The following is a 23,556-nucleotide window of genomic DNA, read 5'->3' on the forward strand; positions in this document are numbered from 1 at the left end:
TCTCTCTCTCTCTCTCCCTCTATGTCTCTCAGCCCTGGAATGTGCGCCTCATATTCTGCAGTCCTCCCCGCTCTCCCGAGGAGCTCGACTACACTTTCATTCGTCGGTTGGCGGTTTTTATTTGCTTGGGTTTTTCTCGCTTGATTACATTGCTTTAATTTTTACTTTACCGAAGCGGTAAGTAGGCATATGTATACTTACTTCTTACATTTCTTTTATGTTAGTTGTAAACAGCCAGATATAGCCCTGCTACGGGGAATCCCACCCTTAGGACGGCCCTACCGCTTCAGCGTGTCCCAATGCTTCAGTTCATTGTGTGCAGTCTAGACTTACATGTTGTAGTTAACACTATCATGGCCTACTCCAATACTAGATTCATAATTTTTTAGATTAAAAGAGCAACAATCAACTCGTTTACCATCAGGTTAAAGGCCTAAACCCATAGGCAAACGAGACACAAATAACCCCCCAATATTAAGAACCACAACAGCAACAGAAAATAGTTTGAGGGCTTTGTTTAGGGAAAAAGGTGGAACGGTGAACTCAACTTGGTCCGATAATGTTTCGCTCAGTGAAGTTGATACCGGCCGAAGATGTCGTCTTCCACCGAGATGTCCACCAGGCTGTTCTTCTCCACGATGGCTCCTCTCCACACGGCCTCTCCAGGAGGAGTCGTGGGTCTAGCCATGGAGCACAACACCACCTCGTGCGCGGAGTGGGAGGGGACCCACCATCTGCTCTTCCACCTGGGCAACCTGTCCCTGCTCATGGCCCTGGTCATCCCCACGACCCTGTCTCTGCACATGACCCTGCTGCGCATGTTGCTGATGACAGGTTTGGCTTGCAGCGCCATCTACAGCGCATGCCTGATTTCTCTCACATGGATCAAAGGGTAGCTGGTATCAGCTTTGGGGGGGTTCTATGGAGAGCTAAATTTACCGACCTATCCAAGTGTCCTTGGCACCCAATACGTTGAGCATAGTTCCCTAGATTGTGATTGGCTGTGAAAGCCTTTTAAGGTCCTCGACGATTAGTTGTAAACCAAACAATGTACAGACAATAGGAATAAATTTATTCGACCAAAGTAATAGTACATAAAAAAATAGTAAATAGTAAAAAAAAAAAAAAATTGTTTACCACGCAGTCCTGCTAGTGTTTGATTCTCTTTCCTTTTCCTCTCTGTTTCATCACGGCAGGATGCTCTTTCTTCATCGCCTGGGCGACGCTCTACAGGTGCAATCTTGACGTGATGGTGTGGAATGTGGTCTTCCTGCTAGTCAACTTCATGCACTTCTTCTACCTGCTCTACAAACGCAGGCCGGTGAGTTCTGCCCAAAAGAGTTTGATCAGGCTCATGTTCAGTCCTATACTACCACGGCGGGTTTTCCTCCTGGATCCATATATGGGTGATACAGAGGATTATGCTTGTCATGTGTCTCAGGTAAGCATGACAACACGTCCTCCTGGGCTACGGCTGTTCTCTGCTTTAATAAGGATGCAGGTTGTTAAGACCGATGTGGGTGGCACTGGGGGAGTTCTGTGTGTAAAGGGCATCCAAATACTTGACAGAATGAGACCACAACATTTACAATGAGGCAGAAGGCTTGCCGTGTGCTATGTGTACTATTCCTCACACACACACTAACAGGCACACACACACACACACACACATATATAGACACACACACAAAGACACACACACACACACACACACACACACACACACACACACACACACACACACACACACACACACACACACACACACACACACACACACACACACACACACACACACACACAAACACATGCAATCATGTACTTACGTACACATAGATATTCACACATACAAATGCCACAAGTAACACAAATATCACTCTGAATATGTGTGACACTGGCAACACCCTGTAATATAAAAGTACTGCTCTTGTGGACTTACAGATCAAGATTGACAGGGAGTTGAGGTCTGTATACAAGCGGATGTTTGAGCCACTCCACGTGCGAGAGGCTCTGTTTCAGAGGCTCACCGGCCAGTTCTGCACCATCCAGACCCTGAAGAAGGGCCAGGTGTACGCGGCCGAAGATAAGACCTCAGTGGACGAGCGACTCAGCATTCTGCTCAAAGGAAAGTATGTAGTATGTTTCAACTCTCAAGCTGTGGTTGTTACATGGTTGTTTTACTTCTAATTCTTCTTGGGACAACATGCTGGGTTTGGTGGGATATAGGTTTGCATCAATGCGCCCTTCAGTTACTTTTTAGCACAGACATCCTAACCTCATAGACTATGATTGTCCAAGTGGACTCATGGTGACATGACCCTAGTTGACGTGTGGTTGTTTACTTCTCCCATGTTATGTAATAGGATGAAGGTCTCCTACCGTGGACATTTCCTCCACAACATCTACACCAACGCCTTCATCGACTCGCCAGAATTCAGGTCAACTGAGATGCACAGAGGAGAGAAGTTCCAGGTAAATCCCAGTGTTTTATGAGTATTCCCCGTATGATAGTACATGCAGCTGTACCGACTGAGGCATCTTCAAACAGACATGGTTGATTCTTGATCGATTGACAGGTGACCATCACAGCAGAGGAGAACTGCAAGTTCCTGTGCTGGACCCGCGAGAGGCTGACCTACTTCCTGGATTCTGACACGTTCCTGAACGAGGTGTTCCGGTACCTCATCGGGAAGGACATCACAAACAAGCTGTACTCTCTCAACGACCCCACCCTAAGCGACAAGGTGGCGGAACTCTTTGTCTCCTTTTAAGCTTGTTTATTTAGTTAAATAATATTTCAATTTGAACCGAATGAGACAAAAGAGAGTTTCTTCATATTTTCCAGTTTTGCCTCTGGTAAATATTGTTATATAATCAGCACAGTTGTTATAATATTTCAATGAATCAATACTGATTGTTTATTTATGTCGATGCTGCTGCTGATACTGCTGCTGCTGCTGATGCTGATCATGATGTTGATGTTGATGTTGATGTTGATGTTGATGTTGATGTTGATGCTGATGCTGCTAATGCGGCTGCTGCTGCTGCTGCTGATGATGATGTTGACGCTGGTGTATGCTCCTCAGGAGGTGAAGAAGATGGACCGCCAGCCCAGCCTTTGCTCCCAATTGTCCATGATGCAGATGAGGAACAGCATGGGTAGCACCAGCGACACGGACGACGTTCTCAACCAGATCTTACGGGGCAGCTCCACCGGCTCATCACTCCGTAAGTGTTCCCAGCATCACCACGCATTGGGCCACAACTACTGCCTAGCTGTGGAAGTAAATTTTCACCATTTTAAGTCAAAGTCAAATTCTGGTCCAGTGTTCTTGGCTTATGAATCAGTAAATCTTTTACTTCAATTAAACATAGTTTTTTTGTTCAAATGTGTAAATATTGTCTTAATTATTGCCCTAGCTGATTAGGTAGAAAAGAAATATGGCATTGTCTCACAATTTCCAAGCAGGGCATTTTCCATCAACTTAAATCGTTTGACACCTTATCCAAAAGATATGTTAAATAAAGGTATAGATTACAATGTTAAACAGCAATATTTTATTTTGTGTGATCTTCAAATGGTACCCCATTGAGATGTCTCCTAAACCATATTTTACATATATTGTATGTTGTAAGAACATGTTAATTATAACATCAGTCACCAGCTCTCCTCACAACAGCTCGGCATTGTTTCACACCACTGCACATGGTATACAGGTTCATTGATAACAAAAGGACGGGGAAAGATGTAACTACCTTCAGGTTAAATGATGGCTACATTGTTAATGATCCCTTTCCAAATGGATGGATGTTTTGGCGTCAATTCTGACCCCAATTCCATGTAATGGGAATTGATTCTTACTCGATTCAGATTCCTAATGAAATCACAACAAAATAATTCTGGTAAATTGTATTCCTCCATCGTCTTTGAAATGGAAAATGGATCACACCAAAAATGATCCAAACAGATTGGTATAGATTTGCCCTTTACATGGAAATGAATAATTCACACACTCACATATTTGGGTTTCTTGGTTTCTTTAATTCACAAGGCATTGACCTGAAGAGGTCATAAGAGCCATCTCCACACCCCTCTGCTATTACAACCTAATTTCGCTATGTAACCAAGACATTACATAGCCCCCACTTCTCTTTCACCTCTGTACATATTAACCACCGGAAATGGGACACTTGTGCCTGTCCTTAGATTATGTTTTCCATGTCACCTGTGACTGCAACAACATGCAAGGCCACTCCGTTCCCGACATGAAAATGTTATACCAGAAGGAAATGCATCTATCGATATAGACAGAAAAAACATCTTCTGTTTTTGATAGTTTTTCTAAGAAAAACCTCCAATGTCTGAGCGAGTTTGTGTTTTCTGTGTGTGAGTAGGTAAATATAATATGCATGTCCAAATGCATACATAAAAACATGATACCATTTTTTCCCCCTTTTCACTTCGCTGTTATTTTCTTTTGTTAGCTTCACCTTCTCGTCTGCCAGTGTATAACAACGTTATAGTAGGTCAAAGGGGAGACGTCGGTCATGTGCTGTTCACGCATTCATGTTCATAACTGCCTTGTCGGTTTGGTTTAATGGGTAAAGGTCGGTTTGTTTGTGACCTCTGACCACCTTCCACGTGCATCTTGGTGGAATCCCTGCGCTCGGACGTGCACTGAGCGCGTCACCAGCGACGTGGTCTCTGCAGCTGAACCGGGCCACTCATCTGTCCCACTGTGTCTTCCCTTGTAGAGAAATCCCCGGCCTCCAAGAGCTCCTCCATGATGAAGCCTATCGAGGAAGGCATGGAAGATGACGTCTTTGAGGAATGCAATCCACCGGACTCGCGACACAGCCCCTCAAGACACGTAGAGGAGGTGTAGTCGTAAATCGACTAAAAATGTTGCACGTCCAATGAGACAAGGGCAAAAAAACATGAGGAGCCAATGAGTGTTGTCCAATAGGGTTGTTAAAACAATCAAACTGTGATCTGTCTGAAACTTCTAGTCCTTTAATATATGGGAGAGCCCAATTAGGAACACAACGAAAGACATATGTTTGTGTAGCAGATATCCCACTATGGATACTGATGTGTGTTTCCGAGCACATTGTTCACCCTGAGCATACAATGTATTTATTCTGACTTTGCACTTTGTGATTAAGCAATAGTTTTTATTATGTGTTGACTTGAGAATGAATGACAACTGTAATTTACCGTGTGTATCTTTTAAAATACTAGTTATGTATTGTGTTAAAAAAAATTCTATGTATATTTTGAAGTTAAATAGTTTGAGAAAAGCGAAAGACAATAAACAAAACCAAGCTGAAAAAGCAATGCGGTTGCCAGTATCTGGGATCTGCAGTGTCCCCTTGTGGTTATATTTGTCAGATATTTCACGGTTTTAATTTTGAGTTCTAGCGAATTCACTATATTTATTTCCGACGTGGGGAACATGCTTTTATTAGGTTGAGGCAAAAACACAAACACATCAATCTTCATATACATCTTCATTTTCATATACGACACAGTAAAATACCTTATACCAACGAAATAAAAATGAAGAACTACATACTGGAGACAACTACACTACCCAAAAGGCATAGCGAACTATGCAACCGAACGTCATGAAAACAGGAAAATGAGAAGAGTACTCTCCACCAGGATGGAAAAGAATGTGTGGAAGGGGAATTACTGTAAATCAGTGTAGATGGGAGTAGGGATCAGCAATTTTCATCTCGATGGACGACAGAAGCGGTGGTGGTTAGTGCGGGTCATTAAACAGTGTCGAGACTCTGTTTCCCCGTTCATTCCCGTGTATTGGACACATATAATGGAACGAGCGATGGAGCAGCTAAACGTACAGTTGAGTCGGCTGACGCGCTCCCTCCGCAGAGCCAGGACTGTCGAACTCCCTGAAGGTACCGTTAATAACACCAAGTTAATTAACTAGTCTTCCAGAACCTCGTTCCCAGGCGTCCTCATCTCACTGTGGAACGCCTGGATCGGGATGTTCCTAAATAGCGTTATTGGCACGAGAGAGGGCAGGACATTGAGTTGGCGGCCAGAGCGAGAGAGATGGGGTGTGATATTTTGTTCTGTTCGATTGTAGGGATATTGCCTGAGCAGAAATTGTGTTTTAAAAAAAACAACTCGTTTTTATTATTCCCTATGTCTTCGTTGTTGTTGTTCTTGTCATCTTATTTTTATTCTCCCTCCGAGGACTGTTAACTGTCACAGCTCATTCATAGGAACGAGGAAGTAAGAGACCGGAAATTGTCTTCTGGTAGACCGGGGTAACTCTATAATTCAGGATCTTCTCTCAGCCTCGTTCTGTCAAAATAACTACCGTAGGTTAACTGTCACAGTGGGTAAACAATGGGTTAATATAATGGCATTCGAATTACCACAAGCTGCGGTCGGATGTCTAGCTGGACCATGTTTCAATGCATCCGCACTTCAGCCCCGAGTCCAACATTGATAAGTGCAGTTGAAAACCATTGTAATAACTATGTGGTGCTGGCACCGACTTTGTAGCACTGTTAAAGCACCACACCCAAATGCCCTGCTCACACGTTGACATATGTAGGCATGTCAGATCCCATAACATCGGTACAGCTCTTATACCTTGAAACTTATGATTGTTGTTCTGCCTCTACAGACAATGAGACTGCAGTCTACACACTTATGCCCATGGTGATGGCTGACCAGCACAGGTAGGATAGCCACAACAACAAAAAACAACGACAAATTACTGTTGTCACAGTGTGGCAACAGAATCACCACCACAGCAAGAACAAGTAACATACTAACCTAGATATTTTGATACAAAATGTTCATAACTAAGTCGGCTAATAATAGGCACTAATTACCTCCCTCCCCCTTCCCCTTCCCCCTAAACCAAAGGTCAGTATCAGAGTTGCTGCTGAACTCCAAGTTTGACGTGAACTATGCCTTTGGGCGTGTGAAGAGAAGTCTGCTACACATTGCTGCTAAGTAAGGCTCTCATCTTATTGGATAACATTCCTGTAACTGTTTATAGATGTACGTACTGTATATTGACCAAGTGGGATAGTAATTTATTAGTCATCATAAATTCTTCTGCGTTTAGACAATCAGTGCTGCATTCTGTCTATTTATAGCTGTGGGTCAGTGGAGTGTCTTATTCTGTTGCTGAAGAGAGGAGCCAACCCTAACTACCAGGACATTTCTGGCTGTACTCCTCTTCACCTGGCTGCCAGGAATGGGTAGGAACCAGCGTCCTTTCATAACAAATGCAAACAGTTAACGGATCATTTCAGAGTGACTCCAGTTTCAGCCACAATCAAAAAAACAACGGCTATTATATTTCTCTTGAAAGGAACTTTGTAGGTGCAGCTTTTGGCAAAGTCGTTTACCATTTATTTGTTCTCATCCACAAGCTCGCTTTGTCTATGATGACATTGTGTGTTGTCATTCTTCGGAAACTGGGAATCTCTTTAAATTTGAATAGTGTCTTTCATGAAGATCCTTACCTTCTGTATTGTGTTGTTATACAGTCTGAAAAGCACCATACAGTTGAGCAATTGACCTCTAGTCTAGTAGAGTATTATGCGTATTATGTTGTTTCAGTAATCTTGTGTTTCGTACTGTATAACATTTTAATATTTCTGTCTTAACCCTAACCCTAATGCAGCACAACAAGCTAATATGTCTGTATTTTTTGGTCGATTCATGTTGCCGAGATGATCGACTGATCGTTTTTTTTTATATTCTCATGAATAGATGAGTTATAACTTTTTATCTAACAAGCAGTGACTCAGCTGACTGGTCATTTTGTGATGCTCTCCCTCTTCCGGTCCCTACAGACAGAAGAAGTGCATGGGCAGACTGCTGGAGTACAACGCAGACGTCAATATCTGCAACAACGAGGGGCTGACGGCTGTAAGTAAACCCTGAAACCTTAGGCTGAGGGCAGAGAATGACTTAGTCATAGTTAAAGGTTTTGAGGGAGTTCTCAGAAACTCTGAGGCAGTCGTTCTATTAGCAGACGGTTTGAAAGAGATTGAGATGAAACTGTTGTTTCGAAACCTTACAAGCATGACCCCAGGTTGCCTGCTGCATCTCTCTCACCACCTAATTCAGTTTAGGGTACCGGAGGCTTGGTGTTGCATAGGAATGAATGCTCAGACTGGCTGCTCTTGGGTTTCATCCCACCACCTTTAACATTCAACCGATATTGCCAGCCTTGCTATAATACAAGTTAGAGAGACCCTGAACTCAGAAGAATAGGTATTAATCCAAAGATTCCTCGAAAAGCAAATGGATGACAGCATCCAACTTAACAAGTGATTTCCACTCAAAAACTTTGCTTAATTTGCATCAACCCCTTGAACAAAATGTTTTCCCTCCAAACATTTTCATCTACCAAGCCCAAACATTTCCATTCTCCTTTTAAAACCTTCTCAAACCTCCTTCTTAAAGGGATGGCGGTCTAAAGGGTATACACTTGCGGAATTGTTCCCACCCCACCATCATATCTGTTTTCCTCCACCTCCTTCGGCCGTAGATCCACTGGCTGGCGGTGAACGGCCGCACCGAGCTGCTCCATGACCTTGTGCAGCATGTGACCAACGTGGACGTGGAGGACGCCATGGGACAGACGGCCCTCCACGTGGCCTGTCAGAACGGACACAAGACGGTGAGGGCTGTGTGTCCGCTGCCGCTAAACGAACCCAATAGAACACAGTCAATACCAGCGTAGCATACCTGGAGGGGTCCCGATAGCCCATCGTCATGTTGACGATATGCACTTGCTGAATATATGCAAGGCTATTGCTGGATTACAGAAATATTCATTGACCGGGGCTCTTTTTAACAGGGATTTTAGAAAGCGGATAGTTTAAGTGTTTAGCCGGGCATCAATTGTTGTCTTTCAGTGCCTAGATTATGTTACATTTTTTCTTGACATTGCGTCCAAATAGACGCAATGACTATAGACAATACTTGAAATCCTGATTTCCAAATGGATTCTGCGACAAGCCTGAACAGGAAGTTCGGCATATCGTACATATGGAGGGAAAAGAAGGCCTTTGTTTCAGAATTGAGAAAATGTTGGTACCGTGCCTTGGTTTGTGTTTATTATATTCTCTGTCTTCTCTCATAAACACAAACACACACACACACACACACACACACACACACACACACACACACACACACACACACACACACACACACACACACACACACACACACACACACACACACACACACACACACACACACACACACACACACACACACACACACACACCAATCGACACCACACCACACACACACCCCTTTATGTTCCTCTATCAGACGGTGCTCTGTCTGCTGGACAGCGGTGCTGACATCAATCGGCCCAACGTCTCCGGGGCAACGCCACTCTACTTTGCTTGCAGGTGATCCCATGACCCCCCTCCCGCCAACCAACACCAGCACAGTGATCTGTTTGAGTACTGCGATGCTGCCTGTTTCTGTTACCTCACCCGGGGGCACTGTGTGATGACACCTCAAGGAGTGTGTGGCAGTGATTCACGTTGGGAATGGCCGGACCACCTCTTGACCCCGCCCCCCTTGGTCGTTTTGCTTCCAGCCACGGCCAGCGCGACACGGCCCAGATCCTCCTCTCTAGAGCCGCCAAGTACCTCCCGGACCGCAACGGGGTCACGCCGCTGGACCTCTGCGTGCAGGTGGGGACTGCGTCCATCGCCCGCCTCGTGCACACACATACATGCTCATGTGCATAGTGACACACACAAACACACACACTGTTTATGGATATTTGCTTGTATTTGCTTACTGCTGTCTTATTATGTTAGATCAGATAAGCCTGGGATCGACCACCTTATCCACTACACTATTATCCTACCACACACAAGCACACGTACACACACACACACACATATACACACACACATATACAGACACAATCGTCTAACGTTCTTTTTCAGTCTTGTCTCCTGTTTATAGCCTCTTCTAAAACCAGTTATTGTGTGTATCTGGGTGTCTGTACTAAAAACATCCTGATTTTCCTTTCATTGAACCCGATCCCTCCATCTTTCTGTGTGTGTGTGTGTGTGTGTGTGTGTGTGTGTGTGTGTGTGTGTGTGTGTGTGTGTGTGTGTGTGTGTGTGTGTGTGTGTGTGTGTGTGTGTGTGTGTGTGTGTGTGTGTGTGTGTGTGAGTCCAGGGTGGCTATGGGGAGACATGCGAGATCCTAATCCAGCACCACAACAGACTGTTCCAGACCCTCATCCAGATGACCCAGAACGATGACCTCAAGGAAAGCATGGTGGCTAAAAGTTTTAATATATCCAACGTATATATATTTTAAATATATTTTTATGTATCATAATAAAAATAATGATGCAGTGGTGGTGACCAAGAGACTGATGGACATATATAATCCACACGCTATTGTTTGTTTCCTGGTGGTTCACAAGATAAGGCTCTGTAATGTGTTTGTCTCCTGCTGGTTCACGAGATAAGCCTCTGGGCTTGTCGCAGCTAGAAAGTCCCGATCTCCTTTGATATAACTCGATCCATTATATTAGTGGGCTTCTCTCTGTCACAAAGAAGATCAAAACAGGACCACATAGACACGGGGAAAAGTTCAACAACAGGAGAACGGGGAGGAAAGTAGGCAAACAGGCCTGATGACTTCCGACTTTTATTGAGAGATTATAAAACATTTTGGGGTACAACCATAAGGAATGCCTGATGGCCCAGGGCCATTACAAAAGTAAAGTTTGGACAGTAAAACTTTGACTGCTTGTGCCTGTCATTGGCACGCGCCAATGACGTGATGGTTAATTGATAATTATAACTTTGATTAAGGGCCAGTACAAATTGTCTTGGGGCCAGCATTTTTCAGATCCACTGGACCTACCCCAAAACTAATTAACCCTGCCATTATGTTTGTGTGTGTGTGTGTGTGTGTGTGTGTGTGTGTGTGTGTGTGTGTGTGTGTGTGTGTGTGTGTGTGTGTGTGTGTGTGTGTGTGTGTGTGTGTGTGTGTGTGTGTGTGTGTGTGTGTGTGTTAATGCAGCTCAGGCAGGTCCTGGAGCATGTTTCCCAGCAGAGTGACAGCCAGTACCAAAGAACCCTGACAAGTCTGGCCGAGGTGGCCACCACCAACGGACACAAGCTCCTCAGGTGAACTAGTGACTGCAAGACCGTCAGGTGAAATAGTGACTACAACACTTTCTCGTGAACTAGAGACCACAACACCGTCTCGGGAACTAGTGACCACAACACCGTCAGGTGAACATGTAGCCACAACAACAAACCAATGTATGATGCAATAGATCATTGGGTCTTTTTTTTTCTTTCTAAATTCCTACCACCATGAAAGCATGAGGGAAGGAAAGAATGAATGGAAACCTTTCACAGCTTGATGCTGGTCTCAAAATGAAGGACACTTTTATTCTCTATCTATACATTATATGCAACCTATATCTATACTCTATATACTGTGTGTCTATACACTGTATAACCAGTGTCTACACATGTATCGGTACTATGTATAGCAGTGAATTTAATTTTATTTAATCGTTGAGTCATCGAGAGCACCTTGCCATAAAAAGTCTCTTTTGCAAGAGTGACCTGGTGTATCTTTTACACTCCTCTCCGTACACTCTACCCTCTCCTTAAGATCTATGGCGTCCAACCTCTGCATACCTGCATCCACTCCACACTGTCTGCACACTCTGAGCTCTCTATATCACGTATACCACAGGGGATACTAACAGCATATCCTGTTTCTTCCCTGCCCCGCCAGTCTCTCCAGCAGCTTTGAGGCGCAGATGAAGAGCCTGCTGCGCATCGTTCGCATCTTCTGCCACGTGTTCCGCCTGGGTCCGTCGTCCCCCGGCAACGGCAACGACATGGGCTACAATGGCAACAAGACCCCCCGCAGCCAGGTGTTCAAGGTCAGCAGTTCAGAGCCTTTCGTGCTGTAGAAGAGGCAGAAGAAAGGGGAACGCTTACCGTTGAAGACAGGGGGGAGAACATGATATGGCTGGGGTCCAGCCAGGATAGTGGAGACTGTGTTAATTGTCCCCTGCTATAAATAGAAGCTGGACACGGGAGAAAGGGTGAAAGTTATGGGGTGGGAGCTCATAAGTCATCTAGTGTAATGTGTTGTTTGCTGTAGTTTTATTGTTTTTTTGCATACGGTAAATTCTGGATGTTTATCGTCCAACAAATGCATTTGATTAAGTAAAGCGATTGAAGGCAATTACTAATCAATACTTAAAACATGCTTGGGGTAACCATGTTCCTAGACAGGACTGCACTAAGCTCAACTGTATCTGTATAACTAACAACAACAATAATAACAACAACATAACAACAATAACAACAACAACAACAAATAAGAACTCATTCCATCCATTGGCGATGCAGATGCGTATAAAACAGGAACAGGAAGAGTGGGCTCGGAGCCAGCAGGCTTCCTGGAGAGATTTTGATCCCCTAGAAGTGAGTCTTATAGATATTAACATCATTTCTGAAAGGGGTTGATCATAATCTTTTGTGTCAAAGTGTCAAATATGCTAACATGTCTGGGTCTGTGGCTTGGGGATGCTGATTGGGATGGTGATGGGGGGACGGGGGGGAGGGAGTATGGAAGTTCAAAACTATTTCAATTTATCAACTCCCGACAGAGTTAGGCTATTAAAATCTCATCTCACAGTGAAGAGAGTACAATCACTCAGGCCGATACGATTTGCTTGATGAAAATACTATTTGAGAATGATTGCCACTGTCAACGGCGATGAGATGTGTGTGGGCGGGGGGGGATGTCTCTGCGGGGGTGTGATTGTGATTGTGCGATTGCTTGATTTGCATGAATAGTCATAGCCGGTGAGCTGGCGTCTCTGCTTCTACGCAGCTCAAGTGGCAAGTTGTTCTCTTCAATTACATCCCGTTCATCAGGCTCTTGCCCTATTTCTTTTGTCCTCCCGTTGTCTCCCCACTGTCTTCCCTCTTTTGTCTCTCTCTTTACCTCTCTACCTCTCTCTCTCTACCTCTCTACCTCTCTCTCTCTACCTCTCAACCTCTCTACCTCTCTCTCTCTCTCTCTCTCTCTCTCTCTCTCTCTCTCTCTCTCTCTCTCTCTCTCTCTCTCTCTCTCTCTCTCTCTCTCTCTCTCTCTCTCTCTCTCTCTCTCTCTCTCTCTCTCTCTCTCTCTCTCTCTCTCTCTCTCTCTCTCTGCCTCTCTCTCTCTCTCTCTCTGCCTCTCTCTCTCTCTCTCTCTACCTCTCACTCTCTCTCTCTCTACCTCTACCTCTACCTCTCTCTCTCTCTCTCCACCTCTCTACCTCTCTCTCTCTACCGCTCCCTCCCTGTGTGACTCTGTACCAGCCGATGGAGCTGCTGTGGCACTCCCTTGACGAGTGGCTGGTGTTGATCTCCTCCGAGCTGGACCGCAACGGGAGGAACCCCTCCTCGGCCTCCTCACCCAGCAGCGAGATCGCCTCGCTCCTCCTCAAGCAGCGCGAGGCCAGCGACGGCGCCGCCGCGACCACCGCGGCGTCATCCCCCGTGGACGCTGACGTCAACGGCGACGCGGCAGACCCCGACGCGGCAGACCCCGACGCGGCAGACCCCGACGCGGCGGACCCCGACGCGGCGGACCCCGACGCGGCGGACCCGCCGGTCGTCATGGAGACCACGGAGGCGTACGGCGACGGGGAGGACGTGATCTCCATGACGTCGAACCGCCTCAGCGCTGTCATCCAGGCGTTCTACATGAGCTGCTCTTGTCAGATGCCGCCGGGGTGAGCGTCCAGTGATTGGCTGGGGAGGGGGTGGGCGTGGCTAACAGGAGGCCGACACCTGACTCCAGGTGCTCTACCAAGAGTCGGTGGTGACTGATGCAGGCTTGGTTGTTAGCGTCCACAGTTTGATGCATCGAACCTCTTGGTTGCATCGGTAAAATCGGGCAATTTGACGCAGGTGGAATCGAATGGTGGTTTCGCAGCCTATTCACTAAGTATCAGTGTGTTTTCCATGAGGTCACAGGCATGAAAACCGTGATCAAGCATTGGACCTTCATTCAGGACACCAGTGTGCTATAGTCCCCAGCGATCCAATGTGTAGGTAGAGTGTCCCCATAGCAACGAGTGCTCATACATGGTTCATACCCTGTATGAGGGCCCTGTAGACTATACAACATGCCCCTTTCCTCTATCCTGAGAAATGTCAAAATGTGGGGAATAGTATGTGACTTGAGCTCAGTGTAGTAAAACATTATGACTCTTGTGTATTCATCATAACGGCCATGTTTGGGGGAGGGGGAAAATACATGTTAATTAATTTGATTAAACCTGAAAACTCTTGAGGATCCCCTGATGTGAACAGGGAGAGAGGGAGAGGGAGGAGGGGCCAATCTTCTCTCATGTCATCAGCTTCTGCCTGCAAATAGCTTCCGTTCTACACACACACTCAACCACAAACACACATACACATCAATGTTTATTTCATTATCCATTTGTTTATTTGACAAAGCACAAAGGATTGTTCCAGGTTTAAACACATGACCAAGACATCCTGCATGCAGAGGTTCTAGCCAAGGCTCATTTGCCTTCTCCCTGGTTTTGCCTTTCTACTAAGTAAATATAAAAGGGTGTGTGGTATTATCAATCCAATGAAGAATGATATCTGTTACGCAATAGCACAGATGGGGTTATAATAGGGCTGGAGTCATAACTCCCTCCATAGCTCCACCCTATAATAAGCCCCAGCAAACAATTGCGCATAAATAAATAAATGTTGAGCTTGAAGTTAAACACAAAGTGAACCATCTCAAGAGGCATGGCACAGGAAGGTTTCCACTACTCTTTATATTATTGCCAAAAAACAATTTAATGTTAAATCGTGGAGGAATGTCTTGAGAATCGTGTAGTCTGAACCAGCTATAACATATTTCGTATTAGCCTCGTCGCTATTCACAGTGGTGCGTACGTCGGTTGCCATGAGTAACGGGCTCTTCCCCTTATCGATGGGCCGGTTGCTTCTGTCCTCCCTTTTTTGGCGACAGCTGCGCCCGCCGAAAACATGTGGTGGTTCTTCCGGTGACGCCCACCCCTGACTGTCTCTCCCCCCCCCCCCCCCCCCCCCCCCCTGTGTTCTCTCCTCCCCCCCTGCAGAATGACTTCGCCGCGCTTCATTGAGTTTGTGTGCAAGCATGACGAGGTGCTCAAGTGCTTCGTGACCCGGTGAGTCGATACAAGCCTCTGTTTGTCGGATATCCTCCTACTCACGCTTCCTCTCTCTTTTGATTCTCGTTCTCTCACTCTCACTGTCTCACTCTGTCTCTCTCACTCGCTCTCCCTGTCTCTGTCTACGTCGCTCTCTCGCGCTCTCTCTCTGACTCTGCAGCGTTCTCTTATCTTAGTTTTTTTCTGTTTATCTGGCTGTCTGACACGCTCCGCTGCCTCTTGACCACACACACACGCACACGCATACACCCACACACGCACACAAACACACACTTTCTGATGTGTTATCTCATCAATTGTCTCCTTTTTCTCTCCCCCAATATCCATCCCTCTCCCACACCCACTCCATCGATCCATCTCCTTCTCTCAGGAATCCAAAGATCATCTTTAACCACTTCCACTTCCTGCTGGAGTGTCCCGAGTTGATGTCCCGTTTCATGTTCATCATCAAAGGCCAGGTGAGCCATGCTGAATGACTCTTGCATTAAATCTGGGCTTTCTGGTCACACGTCAGTGAGTCCTAGTAGTCTAGGGCAAACAGGACAGGTCTCACTGTCTCAGTTTGTCCGTTATCATATTCGTCATTAAGCCAAGTTTCGGATCCATTACTTTTGGTGAGACAAAGATTTGTGCAAGAATCACAAGATAAAGTTCTGAATTTGTGATATGAAGCCATTTTTGGCTGCGGCAGGGCTGAGCCATGCTGCAGACAGGATGGAGGCAGGGTGCTTACCTTCACTAACACCGGGAGTTGGATGCTGGCCATGCGCTGGCTCAATCAAAAACCAAACACAAAATGAAACACATGACAGGCTTTTCAAATTCCAAGGAGAGAGAATAATGAAGGATAACGCTGAACTTTGACGCAACTAACTAACAATGCACTGATATTTTGAATCTTTGAATTCTCAATTTTTTTTATTATGACGGTATTTTACTTTTGGTATGCCACAAACCAGTTACTGAATTGTCACTGTTGTGGTTCATGATCCAGCATGTTTAAATAGCCCAGGGGGTGTACGTCGATACGTTCTAAAACAACACCCTGCCATTTTAAACGTCCTCATGACAACTATAAATGTAGCCAATGTTCCATTTTTTGCCAATGAAGAATATGAATATTTTATACATATTTTGTAAACTCATACTATATTTGACTCATGAACGAGCAACAGCCTTTCATTTAAAATTATTTTGGTTCACTTCCATTTATATTGATTATATTCATGTATATCCTCCCAATGTAATTGTTATTTTTGTTTGGTGTATTGTTTCAAACAGTCCAAATCCAAACTTTTCCATACGGTCCAGTGGAGGAGTCGTTCACTCACCGCGTGGAGGAACCTCATTCAATCTCGACATCTCTTAAACCTCACATGGCTACAACGCAAAAATACCCAAATACTTCCTCTAACCTCTGCAAAAAAGTATTGATCAACCATAATCCTTAATAATAGAAATATCCTTATTAAACTGCAGTCCTAGATTTTTATCCGACCCCCCCAACCCACACGCACACACAAACACACCTCTCCCCCCTAGCTCCCACCTCCCTTATCTTTCCCTGTCTGTCTCCGAGGACGAGGTAGAAAGTGACTTTGAAACGCTACAGTCTCCTTGGCGCCGTTTAACGATGTCATAACCGCGGCGATAACTTGTCCTAAGCCCTGTTTTTTACACAACTCCATAAATTTTAACAAGCCTCTGTCGGCCGCACGGACTTCTGCTCTGTGTCCATATTTGAGCGAGGCTCGTTACCCGCACTCTTTTACTGCTCACCTGGGAGTTAGCAAGGTGGTGGTGGTGGGGGGGGGGACTAATTAGAGACCCGAACCTCCTGAATTGGATTTAATCTTCTTGATTCTTTGCTCGGCTCCCGAGGGAGTTGGAGCGGGAAAAACGAATGAAAGAAAAACGACAGAGTTTCCTACACATTCTGTCAGTCTCTGTCAGTCAGAGAACAAAGGGAAATATTATGCAAATAGGCACCAGCGTCAAGGCCTAACAGGCAGTGTTTTAGCACTACCGGCTCTTGGAGGCGTCTCTGGCATCGGCGCTTGTGTGTGTGTGTGTGTGTGTGTGTGTGTGTGTGTGTGTGTTGGGGGAGGAGGATGTAATTAGCTTTTGCAAAGAGTAGCTCAGTGGCTCGTGGGTCAGATTCCTCTCCCTCTCTCAGCCCTTTAAGGAGCGCTGCGAGTGGTTCTATGAGCACCTGCTGGCGGGACGGCCAGACAACGAGATGGTCCACCGGCCTGTTAACGAGAACGACATCCTGCTGATACACAGAGGTAGGCCGGGCAAACACACACCCACACGCACACACGCACACATGCACACCTGCTGGTACACAAAGGTACCCTGCTCACGCGCATGCACTCACATCATGCATGTGCGTATGCACACACAGGCGCTCACACGCATTTGCGCACACACACACCTGCACGCATGCAGAGACATGCACGCACACACAAGCACGCGCACAAGCACACACACACAGGTGCACGGAAACAGACACCCTCCCACCCGTCGTTATCCAGCAGATCTTCTCAACGCATCAACGTGGACGCATCACGAATAACCCCCACTTCCTCGCCCACAGACTCTGTGTTCCGCAGCAGCTGTGAAATGGTGTCCAAGTCCACCAATGAGAAGCTCAAACAAGGCATCGCCGTCCGCTTCCACGGCGAGGAGGGCATGGTGAGTTTGAGGGGGGAGAACCCCGCCACTCTCTGCATTGCCGACCACGTGGTTGGAGACAAAACCAGCACTGAACCATCGCACAGGCCCGCTCTGTTGATCATAAATGGGGAGTGGACCGCGTTGTTATCCTGGAATATGTTAACCCTGCCCATATATTGTCTTTCTTCTACCGTGTGGGGAAAACACAATGATTTCATCATCTTTATTCCAGTCTGGGTTTATTGCTGACGCTTCAGAAGTGCTGTCTGTTGTCTCTGTTTGACTCTCTGACGGCGCTTATTTAATTGATTTTGGTTCCCGTTTTGAAGGCAGAGCCATAATTCAGCTAGAGATGAGATAAACACCAGCTCAGACAGTACAAAGGCCACTTATGTAGCCATTAGATCACAAGTGTATGTTATCCCCATTTGTTTGCCTCCATCAATAAGCTGTTTTGGGAGGATCATATTCATGCAGTTCTAAGCATTCTGTACTGTTCTAAACTCCCAGACTGGGTTCTTCAGCTGACAAGCCTTCAGCCAGCCGGGGGGGGTCAGAGTATCTGACCTGGATCTTGTGGTTCAAGTTCAGGGTCTCTGACCTGGTTATTGTGGTCCTAAGTTCAGGGTCTCTGACCTGTTATTTTTCGTCCTAGGGTCAGGGTCTCTGACCTGGTTCTTGTCGTTTTAGGGTCATGTTCTCTGACCTGGTCCTTGTCGTTTTAGGGTCATATTCTCTGACCTGGTCCTTTTCGTTCTAGGGTCAGGGGTCTCTGACCTGGTTCTTGTCGTTCTAGGGTCAGGGGTCTCTGACCTGGTTCTTGTTGTTCTAGGGTCATATTCTCTGACCTGGTTATTGTCGTTCCAGGGTCAGGGCGTGGTGCGGGAGTGGTTCGACGTCCTGTCAAATGAGATAGTCAACCCAGACTACGGGCTCTTCACCCAGTCGGCTGACGGTACGTTTGGGCGGCGAGGGGCGGCCCTAGTCTCCTGTTTACCGACGCACTTTGTCCCGAGAACCCGCCTGTTTGTGTGGGTGTCATGGTGATCCTGTGTGTGTGTGTGTGTGTGTGTGTGTGTGTGTGTGTGTGTGTGTGTGTGTGTGTGTGTGTGTGTGTGTGTGTGTGTGTGTGTGTGTGTGTGTGTGTGTGTGTGCGTGTGTGTTTGTGTGTGGGCCCGCCAGGTACCACGTTTCAACCCAACAGCAACTCGTCGGTGAACCCGGACCACCTGAACTACTTCTGCTTCGCGGGGCAGGTCCTGGGCCTGGCACTGTACCACCGGCAGCTGGTTAACATCTACTTCACGCGCTCCTTCTACAAGCACATACTGGGTACGAATCTCACCATGATAACAACCCTACTCTGGTGGATTAGCGCTACTAGCCCAGCCTTCATGGTCATTTTCCCATCAAGGATGGGTCACGTCATGCATGTGGCATTTATCTCAATATCCTTAATATCATTTCCATTCTGCATTTCCATTTCTACACAAATTGGGGGGTTGATTACATTAAAACATTTTGCTGATTTAAAATGTAAATTGAATTACAATTGTACTTATTTAATTTAAATGTCATAGATTACCATCTGTGATTTAATAAAATAGATATTATCATAATATTCTATCTATAATTTTTCCGGGTGAATTTCACTTGACTGTGTGCGGGTCTGTTCAGGCTCTATCAGCGGGTCTGCCATATAATAACTTTGATTATGTAGTGTATGGTATACATTCTAACCCAAATATCGAATCGTCTCTATTCAGGCATCCCGGTCAACTACCAGGACGTGGCCTCCATCGACCCCGAGTATGCCAAGAACCTGCAGTGGATCCTGGACAACGACATCAGCGACCTGGGCCTGGAGCTCACCTTCTCGGTTGAGACGGACGTGTTCGGAGCCATGGCGGAGGTGCCTCTGAAGCCCGGCGGCACCGGGATTCTGGTCACCCAGGACAACAAGGTGCGCCGTCCAATCAGACGAGAGATGACCCCTCATTCAGTGGTTCCTCAACCCTGTGTAGCGAGAACACTGCACAGAGGAAGCTCTACCACAGATCTCCATAAGATGGCAGTGTAATACAAGCTAGAGGACAGCTCATCTAAATCGTGAACAGTGGCAAGACGGGATTATTGACAAGAGTCGGCTGTCCCTCGGTCTCTGTCTTGTCTCTCTCTCTCTCTCTCTCTCTCTCTCTCTCTCTCTCTCTCTCTCTCTCTCTCATGCTCTCTCTCTCTGTCACCCACGCTCTCTCTCACGCTCCCTCTCATGCTCTCACTCTCTCTCTGTCTGTCACTCTCTCTCTGTCTGTCTGTCACTCTCTCTGTGTCTCTCTGTGTCTCTCTCTCACTCTCTCTCTCTCTCTCTCTCTGTCACTCTCTCTGTATCTCTCTCTCTCTCTCTCTCTCTCTCTCTCTCTCTCTCTCTCTCTCTCTCTCTCTCTCTCTCTCTCTCTCTCTCTCTCTCTCTCTCTCTCTCTCTCTGTCACTCTCTCTCTGTCACTCTCTCTGTGTCTCTCTCTGTGTCTCTCTCTGTCTCTCTCTCTGTCTGGGACCGCAGGCCGAGTACGTCCAGCTGGTGACGGAGCTGAGGATGACACGCGCCATCCAGCCCCAGATAAACGCCTTCCTGCAGGGGTTCCACACCTATATCCCCCCCTCGCTCATCCAGCTCTTTGACGAATATGAACTGGTAAGCCCGAGGACCCCGGGGGGCGTCCTGGGGGGGCTAACCGCCATCCGACGGGGACTGATTCGCTGATTGATTGGCCGTGTCTGGCTTACAGGATGCCACCTGGTTGTCTGGAGTCACCTTGAAGCGTCACCCCTGCTCCGGCTTTGAGAGATTAGATTTTTTTCTCGTCCTGCCTGTGTCTGCAGAATCCGTGTTCTTTTTCCTCAATCATGTGGCGGATCAATAGGTCACCGCGATGGTTATCCCTGGTCCGCTTCTATCTATCCTTTATCGGCCGCTCCTCTAACACACCTATAACGTGTTTTTTCGCTCTGAGCAGAATCACCTGAATCGTCTTTGTCGATCGGACACTTTCTGACAGCTGGCATCTTATGTGGCGGATAATAATTTAACAATCCCCCTTTATGTATTATTTTGTTACATACTCGCCCCCCCAACCCTGTCCCTCTAGGAGCTGCTGCTGTCTGGGCTGCCCGAGATCGACGTGCAGGACTGGAAGAAGAACACAGAGTACACCAGTGGCTACGATCTGCAGGAGCCCGCGGTGCAGGTGTGTGTCTTCAAGGGAGCCCCCCCAGGAGGTGGGGGGCCCAAGGGACAGGCCCCAGGGGAGGTTGGGGTCAGGGTGCATTACCCCGGGGCTCCACTGAAAACACTGTGAAGATCCTTGTCTCTGGTGGCGCTGCGGTATGCGGTGGTGGGTGCTTCTCCCCGGCCGGCAGACTAGAGCTGTGTTGTGTCTCTCCCCTCCCCAGTGGTTCTGGAACGTGGTGGAGAACTTGACGCAGGAGGACCGGGTTTTGCTGCTGCAGTTTGTCACGGGCAGGTAGGTGTAACTTTGTTTGAACGGCCGTTTTCCCTGTGTCCACGGGTCTAAAGGCGGCTGATATCGGCTCTTGAAGTTGCTCCTTAAAGTTGACGTTTGCTGATGAACCGTGGTGCTATCTCACTAGATAGCTATCGAGTTAACTAACTAGCTTTCTGGCTAACTCTGGTGTGTGGGATCTGCCCTCCCAGCTCCAGAGTGCCTCACGGCGGGTTTGCCTACCTCATGGGTGGGAGTGGCTTGCAGAAGTTCACCATCGCTGCCGTGCCCTTCACCTCCCACTTGCTGCCTACCTCTAGCACATGGTAAGGAGCACACACAGCCTCTCTCTCTCCGCCTCTCTGTCTCTCTGTCTCTGTGTCTCTCTCTCTCTCTCTCCGCCTCTCTGTCTCTTTGTCTCTGTGTCTCTCTCTCTCTCTCTCCGTCTCTCTGTCTCTCTGTCTCTGTCTTTCTCTGTCTCTCTTTCTATCTCTAACTCTCTCTGTCTCTCTATCCATCTCTATCTCTGTCTCTCCATCTCTGTCTTTCTCTGTCTCTAATCATTTTTCTCTCTGTCTCTGTCTTTCTCTGTCTCTCTAATCATTTCTCTCTCTGTCTCTGGCTTTCTCTCTAGCTCTCTCCGTCTCTCTTTCTCGCTCTCTGTGTCTTTTCCCTGGTTCTCTCTCTCTCTCCTGTCTCCCTATTCTATTGCCGCTCATCTTCTGCAGCGATTTAACCACGGGTATACACACTAACACACCTGCACGCTCGCCCTGCGATAAGCACACATTGACAAAAGGTTTCGAGGGGAGAAACCAAACGCATGGTTCTCCCAGGGGAGCTTCACGATGACATTAAATAACGGCATTACATAGCACATCACACATCACAAGTCGGCAGAGCAGGGGGGGGAGACGAGACTGAAACGGGGGCCAAGGGAAGCAATTGCGTGCAGAGCCTCTAGAGGGCAGTGTGGGGCCTCTGAGCAGCGCCTCTGGGGCCGACTGGGCTGGCGGCGTTCATGTTCACTAAATGATTAGATGCAGGCGGAGAGGAGCTTGGTCGGGGGAGGTGGCCTCCACCGAGGAGAATGAGCGACAGGTCATTATTATCACCCCAGGCTTTTTTCCGAGTTGTAGCCATCGGGGGCGGGAGGTGGGAGAAGAAAATAAATATAAATACATTGCGTAAAAAAAATAATAATCGCCACGTAATACCTCGGCTGGATATTACCCATAATAATGTGGCCATCAAACTGACATCTGCCCCCTCAGTGTGCTGACCGTTTCCCTCTCCCCTTCCCCCTTTCTTCTTCCCCTGCGCTGGCCCTCCTCCCTCCTCCCCGCCTCCACCACCTCCACCACCACCACCACCTCCTCCGACGGATGCTGTGATCACGCAGCATCAACATGCTGAAGCTCCCAGAGTACCCCAGCCAGGAGGTGCTGAAGGATCGCCTGCTGGTGGCGTGTCACTGTGGGAGCTACGGCTACACCATGGCGTGACTCCCCTACCCCCCAAGCCCTCCCCCCTTGCTGCCTCACCCACCCACAGGGGGGAGTCCAGGGGGCATACACGCCGCAGGAGAGGCATATCTGCAGGAGGGAGAGGGAGCGACGCGACGACCGCACCTCCACCACCCACCCCTCCCTTCCTTCCTCCCTCCCTCCCTCCCTCCCTCCCTCCCTCCCTCCCTCCCTCCCTCCCTCCCTCCCTCCCTCCTTTCCCCCCTCCCTAGTTCTCCCGCACCACGTCCCCATGCCTCTTGTCCCTGATGAGGGATCCCTCTGGCTGGGGAGCAGCGTGGACCGAGCAGGGGGAGGAGGTGGGGGAGGAGGAGGAGGAAGAGGAAGAGGAGGGGGAGGAGGAGGAGGAGGAGGGGGAGGGGGAGGAGGAGGAGGAGGAGGAGTTCTTCAAGGTAGAGATGAAGAGCTGTGGCAGATGGACCTAAAAGGCTCATCATCATGACATACCTGTGGACACACCTTCCTCCCCACCCCCCACACACGCACATGCACACGCACACGCACACCAGGACAACCTCCAACACCCCCCCCCCCCCAACTAAATAGCATCCCTTCAACCAATCAGCCATCTTTTTCTGAGATCTTTTTGGAGCCACTCTC

General features: G+C 47.5%; 2 protein-coding genes across 4 annotated transcripts; both read left to right on the plus strand.

Moving 5' to 3' along the window:
- Positions 1 to 41: 41 nt before the first annotated feature.
- On the plus strand, positions 42 to 5,346 carry bves (blood vessel epicardial substance). 2 transcript variants are annotated; one of them, XM_056602238.1, is made up of 8 exons: positions 42 to 177; positions 573 to 834; positions 1,197 to 1,321; positions 1,942 to 2,129; positions 2,364 to 2,472; positions 2,577 to 2,744; positions 3,087 to 3,228; positions 4,756 to 5,346. In XM_056602238.1, the coding sequence occupies exons 2-8, from the start codon at positions 594 to 596 to the stop codon at positions 4,884 to 4,886; spliced, it is 1,104 nt and encodes a 367-aa protein (XP_056458213.1). In that variant the 5' UTR covers positions 42 to 177; positions 573 to 593; the 3' UTR covers positions 4,887 to 5,346. The 2 variants fall into 2 exon arrangements, with proteins under 2 accessions (XP_056458213.1, XP_056458214.1); XM_056602239.1 differs by having other exon boundaries at positions 578 to 834.
- Positions 5,347 to 5,589: 243 nt separating this feature from the next.
- hace1 (HECT domain and ankyrin repeat containing E3 ubiquitin protein ligase 1) lies at positions 5,590 to 23,080 on the plus strand. 2 transcript variants are annotated; one of them, XM_056602236.1, is made up of 25 exons: positions 5,590 to 5,922; positions 6,663 to 6,717; positions 6,908 to 6,997; positions 7,144 to 7,248; positions 7,849 to 7,924; positions 8,550 to 8,681; positions 9,344 to 9,426; positions 9,621 to 9,717; positions 10,217 to 10,318; positions 11,075 to 11,181; positions 11,807 to 11,957; positions 12,433 to 12,507; positions 13,393 to 13,808; positions 15,180 to 15,248; positions 15,622 to 15,709; positions 17,428 to 17,539; positions 17,851 to 17,948; positions 18,798 to 18,885; positions 19,113 to 19,262; positions 19,697 to 19,893; positions 20,491 to 20,622; positions 21,077 to 21,175; positions 21,381 to 21,451; positions 21,643 to 21,756; positions 22,833 to 23,080. In XM_056602236.1, the coding sequence occupies exons 1-25, from the start codon at positions 5,712 to 5,714 to the stop codon at positions 22,933 to 22,935; spliced, it is 3,021 nt and encodes a 1,006-aa protein (XP_056458211.1). In that variant the 5' UTR covers positions 5,590 to 5,711; the 3' UTR covers positions 22,936 to 23,080. The 2 variants fall into 2 exon arrangements, with proteins under 2 accessions (XP_056458211.1, XP_056458212.1); XM_056602237.1 differs by lacking the exon at positions 12,433 to 12,507.
- Positions 23,081 to 23,556: the final 476 nt, after the last annotated feature.

The sequence above is a fragment of the Gadus chalcogrammus genome, chromosome 11, assembly GCF_026213295.1.
Source record: "Gadus chalcogrammus isolate NIFS_2021 chromosome 11, NIFS_Gcha_1.0, whole genome shotgun sequence".
NCBI classification, from domain to species: Eukaryota; Metazoa; Chordata; class Actinopteri; order Gadiformes; family Gadidae; genus Gadus; species Gadus chalcogrammus.